At 43.3% G+C, this 7,923-nt stretch overlaps 1 protein-coding gene across 1 annotated transcript in view; it reads left to right on the forward strand.

Moving 5' to 3' along the window:
- PRDX6 (peroxiredoxin 6) overlaps positions 1-7,484 on the forward strand; it is a 14,505-nt gene extending 7,021 nt beyond the window's left edge. The window contains exons 3-5 of the mRNA XM_007113477.4: positions 4,070-4,216; positions 4,978-5,124; positions 6,447-7,484. Coding sequence (XP_007113539.1) covers positions 4,070-4,216; positions 4,978-5,124; positions 6,447-6,575 — 423 coding nt within the window. The 3' untranslated portion in view covers positions 6,576-7,484. The remainder of the gene's footprint in view (positions 1-4,069; positions 4,217-4,977; positions 5,125-6,446) is intronic.
- Positions 7,485-7,923: the final 439 nt, after the last annotated feature.

Here is a 7,923-nt window from a genome sequence, read left to right on the forward strand (position 1 = left end):
GCGGCCATGGCTCGCGGGCCCAGCCGCTCCGCGGCATGTGGGATCTTCCCGGAACGGGGCACGAACCCGCGTCCCCTGCATCAGCAGGCGGGCTCTAAACCACTGCGCCACCAGGGAAGCCCAAATGCTTTGTTTTTATGTGGATTTCATCCTAGTGTAAATTCACCTCTGCCTTTTCACCCATTTTTACCTTTGACTTGTCCTTGAAGTGAATATTCAACTCTCCTTTCTTGTGTTTGCTTTAAGTTTTGTGTTTTCTTTTCATGTCTTAATATCTTTGTTACAGTAGCTTAATGTCTGAGTCAGGGTGCTTTTGAGGCAGGGGCCAGATCTATAAAATTATCTTTGCATGTGCTATAATTTCTGGATGTGAACTCATTGTTACTGATGGTTTTTATAGTATTTGGGTACGCAGAGGTACCCTGGATTGAAGTCTAACTCTGTATTATTCAACTTTTAAAGAGTTTAGGGGCTTCCCTGGTGGCGCAGTGGTTGCGCGTCCGCCTGCCGATGCAGGGGGAACCGGGTTCTCGCCCCGGTCTGGGAAGATCCCACATGCCGCGGAGCGGCTGGGCCCGTGAGCCATGGCCACTGGGCCTGCGCGTCCGGAGCCTGTTTCACCTTGGTAAACTCATCCACCCACATCTATATGCTATGATTCCCAAATTTCCATCTCTAGGCCAGACTCTCCTGGCTTCGAGATTGGTGAAACCACCACCTACAGCATCTCCCCTGGGATGTCCTATCACCTCAAATGCAACATGTCTAAAACGGGGCTCCTGTTCTTAATCCCAGGGTCTTACTCATCTCAGCTAATGGCATCTGCATTTTTGTAGTTGCTCAGGCCAGAAATCCAGGAGTCATCCTTAATTCCTCTGGTTTTTTCACTTCACATGTCTGATTCATCAGCTAACTTGCCTGCTCTACCTTCAAAATATATCCAGAATCCTGTTTGGAAGACTCTTTCCCCAGGTATCTTTGTGGCTTGCCCTCATATCTTTCAGGTCTCAACTCAAATGATGCCCATTAAGGCCACCCTTCGCCTCCTTATCTAAAATTATAACTCCCCTCTGTACTCCCCATCCTCCCCTGATTTGTCTCCTTAGCACTTGTCACAGTCTAAAATACTCTGCACGTTGCTGATTTCATTTGTTTGTTTCCCCCCACCAGAGTGGAGGCTTAGCAGGGCAGACTCCTGTTTCGTGCACTGCTGGAACAGTGCTCAGTACTCAGGACCTCCTAGGCAGGCAGGCAGTCTGTATTTGTCAAATGAATGAACTGAAGGACCTGTCTACTCCCAACAAAAGGATTTACCTGGATAATAAATGTGGTGGTCTAGATTTAACTTGTGAACGTTTTAATGACTTTGCTACAGTGTCTACTAAATAATGATAGGGAACTTTCAAAGGATGCTTACTGTGCACTAGGCACTATGTCAAGCACTTCACATGCAACTGAATATACGATGTAGTACTGACTTGTGAGCTGGCCACCTGGGGCTGCATCCCATGGCCACTTTGTACCAGTTAATTCTAAGTGTCTGAGATTAGAAGAATCATGTATAGGAGAAAAGGGAAGGCATTTCTCTTTCTTGAGGTGGATTGTTTTCATTCCTTACACTTGGCTGTGAATGGTCACTGGCATTTCCACAGTATTCTCACAGGCAGTTTCTCGTTAGTTTCTGGGAGCAGCCCTTTAGGGGAGGTATATGGTTCCCGCTCCCAGCTTTTCAGATGAGAATACTTTTTGCACTCAGGCAATTGGAAGGACACACTAAAGATTTCCCTGCAAGAAAATGGTGCAGTGGGATTTGAACCCCAAACCAGTACTCTCTTTGATACTAGATGATAGAGAGTAGGAATTTGCTTGATTTTAGGATAAAGCCAAAGCATATTGTTCTTTGCTTTTCATGGGTGTAATGTAATGCCTATCATGCAAATGGCAGGGTTGAGAATTACTGCAGAGCAATCATTGAAAGTACAGGTGGCTGAAGGAAGAGTTTATAGCCAATTATATAATACCCTTTAAAGTATAGGAACACACCCAGGTTCATTTTCGCTGGTGAGCTTGTGCCTTAGAATTTTCAAAATTGTGATTGCATGAAATAGGAAATAAGTCCCAACTTTCAGAAGCAGTGTCCAAACTTTGACACACAACTGGTTACGTAGGAAACCTCAAGGTGCCTCTAGCATGAAACCATATTGATTGTTATTTTAGCTGTGGTGACCTGATAGACCGCCAGTGACAGCAGAAGGGAAGTTAAGCTAATAAAATTAAGAAGCATGTTAAAATTTGTTGTTATCCATTTCAAAGTTCATGAATACCACTTTTATCCTATGGCATGTCTGTTGAGAAATCCACAAAGGTTCTATATCTGCTATGCCATCAACTCCTGTTTTACTTTCAAGGCTCCACATAATAAATAGACCTTATTCCAGCGTTAACGCCTCTTTTTCACTACTTCCTAAAACTCTACCCAGATAAATTCCTCTTTCGCCAGTCAATAGTTTATGCTCAGACTTGCCTACATGTTTCATTAATATTGCTCCCCCTCCCTAGAATGCCTTCTTTTGCCCTGTGAAAATCTTATCCACCCTTCAAAGGCCCAGGTAAAAGTCATACGCCTTTCTTGAAGGCTCTCCTAACTCCAGCAGTCTTACAAATGGGGATGCTGGTGTACTTCAGCATTTGCCATTTACATATTACCGTCTTGCGTTTGTTGCTACTTCTTACGGAAATCATCCAACTAAATTAGAAGTTCCTTTAACAGCAGGAACTGTGTCTTCCTCATCTGTATCCCACACGTACTTACCATAATGCTTAGCCCACCTTAAGTGCAATGTCAACACCAGATCAGATAACGAAGCTAGATTTTTTTTTTTTTTCCCAAAAACTTCCCAGAATAGAAAAATGAATGAACTTTTTAACTAGGGGAGGAAGGGATAGAGAGTGGAAGCAAGTACATTATTGTCCTTTAGTTCAGACTTGAAATGCTTTGTTTTTGTTTTTTTTTTTTGCGGTACGCGGGCCTCTCACTGTTGTGGCCTCTCCCGTTGTGGAGCACAGGCTCCAGATGTGCAGGCTCAGCGGCCATGGCTCGCGGGCCCAGCCGCTCCGCGGCATGTGGGATCTTCCCGGAACGGGGCACGAACCCGCGTCCCCTGCATCAGCAGGCGGGCTCTAAACCACTGCGCCACCAGGGAAGCCCAAATGCTTTGTTTTTATGTGGATTTCATCCTAGTGTAAATTCACCTCTGCCTTTTCACCCATTTTTACCTTTGACTTGTCCTTGAAGTGAATATTCAACTCTCCTTTCTTGTGTTTGCTTTAAGTTTTGTGTTTTCTTTTCATGTCTTAATATCTTTGTTACAGTAGCTTAATGTCTGAGTCAGGGTGCTTTTGAGGCAGGGGCCAGATCTATAAAATTATCTTTGCATGTGCTATAATTTCTGGATGTGAACTCATTGTTACTGATGGTTTTTATAGTATTTGGGTACGCAGAGGTACCCTGGATTGAAGTCTAACTCTGTATTATTCAACTTTTAAAGAGTTTAGGGGCTTCCCTGGTGGCGCAGTGGTTGCGCGTCCGCCTGCCGATGCAGGGGGAACCGGGTTCTCGCCCCGGTCTGGGAAGATCCCACATGCCGCGGAGCGGCTGGGCCCGTGAGCCATGGCCACTGGGCCTGCGCGTCCGGAGCCTGTGCTCCGCGACGGGAGAGGCCACAGCAGAGGGAGGCCCGCATACCACAAAAAATAAATAAATAAATAAATAAATAAAGAGTTTAATGCTGCTTTCTCAGAGCAGTAAACGCATGCTGAATTTTAAGAGACTTGGGCATGAGAAAGCTCTAGGTTATAACCTAAGTACTACACCCTACCGTTATTCCTGTCAGTGAACAATTGGGATGAGGAGTGTTCATTCATTAATTTTCTTATTAAAATTGCTTAGAGAAAATATGATGATTATGGTCCTCTCTTCCCTGTCTTACAAGACGATGACTGTTAACTGATTGAATTCAGAGGATATGCCTGGTTTAGATTTCTCTTTTCTCTCTCCCCTGCATTTCAGGATATCAATGCTTACAATGGTGATGAGCCCACAGAAAAGTTACCTTTTCCCATCATTGATGATAAGAAGCGGGACCTTGCCATCCAGTTGGGCATGCTGGACCCAGCAGAGAAGGACGAGAAGGGCATGCCTGTAACAGCTCGTGTGGTGAGTTGTATACCTCCATTACATAGTCACTGTGACTGACCAGGCTACATATGTCCAAGTAAATGCTTGGACCAACTAAAGGAAATGGGGGACTATGTCCAATTAGGATATAAGTGTCCTGGTGACACTCTCAATTTTTATCTAAATGCTGGTACAAAGTAAAATTTTTCAGCTAAACTTTTAAACTGCTAAATTCACAGCTTTTGAAAATACATAAAAATATTTCTCCTAGGATGTCACCTAATATTGAGAAATCTTTTTCTGTAGTCCTGACAGCCCACTCTTTAAGGTGGTGGGTCATAGCCTTCTTCATAAGGCATCCCTGGTTTTGAATTCTTATTTGTTCTGTCCTTAACCACTAGAGAACAAACTTATTCCCACATCTGCAAAAATATACAACAATTTGAGAACCAGGATCAACTCCCATTAGTATTATTTTTATGATAATCTTCCGTAGTTAACATAGTACCTTCCTGAGGCCTTTCCTGGATTCAGTTCGCAAATCAGTTTTTCTTACTGAGACAGCCAGAGCCAAATACAATTTCCTTCAAGTTTAGAAATATAACATGGAGAAGAAAAACATATCTACTCCAGCCACCCGGTTTGTTTGGTGTGTCTTTCTAGATATTTGCAGATTTTTGTTGTTGTTTTGTTTTGTTATACCCTTGAACATTTTTCATGACTTAAGAGCCTTCTAAGAGGCTTTAGTATCAAAAACATTCAACGAGTTCTTCCTGTTTATGTGTTTGTGTGCTTTGCAGGTATTTATTTTTGGTCCTGATAAGAAGCTAAAACTGTCCATCCTCTACCCAGCTACCACTGGCAGGAACTTTGATGAGATTCTCCGAGTAATTATCTCTCTGCAGCTGACAGCAGAAAAGAGGGTTGCCACCCCAGTTGATTGGAAGGTAAAGATGTTAAAAGGGCAGATACCCAACTTGCCTGGAAGGCCTGTGGGGCCAGTCTCTCAGTGGCTACCTCCAGGGTCAGCGTTACGTGGGGCTCTTGTTTCTGGCATGCAAGTACACCGGGAGGGCTTTTCCTCCTGGCTGAGTTTAAGATTTGCTGAGAGGCCATTTTCAGGGTCTTTAACCCCTTTTATACAGACTCCCTGTATTTCTAACTTTTAGATTATTTGGACAAATTAATTGGATCAGAATGATTCCTTTTCCTAATAAAAGGATTTTTTAAAAAACCTTTAACTCTTCCCTGATGGCAAAATATTTATAGCAGAACTTAGACTGGCCACTTAAGTCATGGGTATAAACCTATGTGGTGTATTAATGTCTTGAAACATTTCATTTCTCTTAAGCTTCAGTCTTTTAAACCTATGTAGAATTCTCTGAAACCTGTTCATGAACTTTTAATCTCTAAGATTCCTGCCATATGTAGGACATGGATAATATCACAAGAGTGTCTTAACATTGCTACATTTTTTTAATATGCTAACCTGAACACCTGGTTTTGTTATTTTGTTTCTTCTGACAGGCAAACCATTTCTATTCTGTATCCATTCTTTGATCATATGTTTATTGAGCCCAGACAGTAGACACTGGGATGCAGCAATGAACACTCAGTGTAAAGTCCCTGCCCTCACAGGACTTAAATTCCAGTTGGTAGAGACAAACAATAAACAAGTTTACAGTATATTAGGTAACGATAAGTGCGACAGAGTAATCAAGCAGAGGTGGGGAGAAGGGGAGCACAGGTGGGAGGGTTGGTTTTATATTTGGCTGTCAAGAAATGCCCTTCTCTGAAGGGACCTTTGGGAAGGACTTGAAGAAAGTGAGACACCAAGTCACGCATATTTAGGAGGGAAGAGCATGGCAGGCTTGAAGGAACAGCTAAGAAGCTTTTCTGATAGTGAGCTTGCCATGTTCAAGGAGTAGGAGAGCCACCGTGCTAGAAAAGCAGCAGCAGGAGGTGCGGGGAGAGGCCAGGGATGGGAGAGGAAGCCGGATTCTTCAGTCACGCAGGGCAATGATAAGGACTTAGGTGGCAAGCCATTACTAGATTTAAAACAGGACTATTTCTTGTTAAGGTGGGGAAATACTTCCCTTCCCAAAAGTGTCAAAGATCAACTTGCGGAAACAAAATTCCTCAGAGGGGATAGAGCAAAGGAGATTTGATTATTCTCATCAGCAACTGTAGCCACTTTTCTAAAGTTAATTATTGCCTTTAGCCTTCACTATAAGATTGAATTTCACCATTCACAATGTCTTTTCAATAGGATGGAGACAGCGTGATGGTCCTTCCAACCATCCCCGAAGAGGAAGCCAAAAAACTTTTCCCTAAAGGAGTCTTCACCAAAGAGCTCCCATCTGGCAAGAAATACCTCCGCTATACCCCCCAGCCATAGGCTCTCCACGGAGTTGGTGCTGGAGCTGCTCACTGAGCACCGTGAGCCAGAGGATGCCAGCCGCCCATCATGTTTTCCTGCAGCAGCACCATAAAAACATCCTGGTGTGATCACAGCCAGGGTCTTTAGGTTGCTATACTACTGGCTTATTAAATGAAAATGGCACTAAAAATTCCTTGGAATTCTTTGCTCTGTGCCTTTAGCAGCATTCTCTTCTGTTCATATATCTTAGCATTCTCTGTTGACTCTGTTTGACATTTGAGGCTCATCTTGTTGGATCTCTGCAGGGTTTATGACCAAAAGGTGGTATCAGTTTATGGTTGAAAAAGCCTGCTTTGCTCCATCATAGAATGAGTATCAGGTTTTTTCAGCTGTTCTAATCAAATCCTCTCTTCTGTTACCCATTTTGGGAAGGAGCAGAACTTGGGGTTCAACTTCCTCTGTACATATCTACGTATGTAACCTAAGAACTTAGAGTGACTCAGATGTTCTTCAGTGTTCCATGTTTTGATCACAACTGGGGGCAAAACCTTTTGAATTCTGTAATTTTCCAGTAGATGATAACTGAAGGATGAGCAGGGGGAAGGAAGCTTTAAGTATTTTGCTCTCAAGAAAATTTTTCAATAAATTTCTGTTGAAAGTGGGAAGCTACAGAAAAGGTTCCACTTGCCTGCCAGGGAGGTGTACCAGAGGCATGGGCAACACGACAGTGCCAGGTGCCTCTCAGAGTATTTCTGGATGTCAGCTGGCTCTACGATGAAGTGCACATGAAAGGGCACACCTTGGGAAGAGGGGAGAGGATGACGGAAAATGTTTTATAGATTAATTCTTGCAGTGGGGGAGGGGGACTATTTTCTGACTTTTACTTCTTAGTGATCAGCAAGTAAATCCTTTGTTAAAACGTGATCAGAAAATTCTGTTGTCACATTTTCAAGTACTAGTTCAGGCTCATGTCCTGAGGGCAAATGTTTCCTTGCTAGATTTGACACTGATGCTTTTCTCCAAAGACAGATACATAAAATTTCATTTAATGAAAATGGAGGAGCGGCTGATGAAGATGTGATTCCAGGGACTTCCCTGGTGGTCCAGTGGTTAAGACTCCACGCTTCCACTGCAGGGGGCACGGGTTTGATCCTGGGTTGGGGAACTAAGATCTCACGTGCTGCCCCGTGCGGCCTAAAATAAAATAAAATAAAATAAAATGTGTTTCCTTTGCTTTGAAAAAAAAAAAATAGAAAAGAAAATGTATTCCACCACATCTCTTGGCCTGCTTTGCTCCTTCATGTTACTTGCCTGGGTCCTGTGGAATTTGTGACCCCCGCTACAAAGAACTCTCCTAACCTGATAC

This window comes from Physeter macrocephalus, chromosome 4 (genome assembly GCF_002837175.3).
Source record: "Physeter macrocephalus isolate SW-GA chromosome 4, ASM283717v5, whole genome shotgun sequence".
NCBI classification, from domain to species: domain Eukaryota; kingdom Metazoa; phylum Chordata; class Mammalia; order Artiodactyla; family Physeteridae; genus Physeter; species Physeter macrocephalus.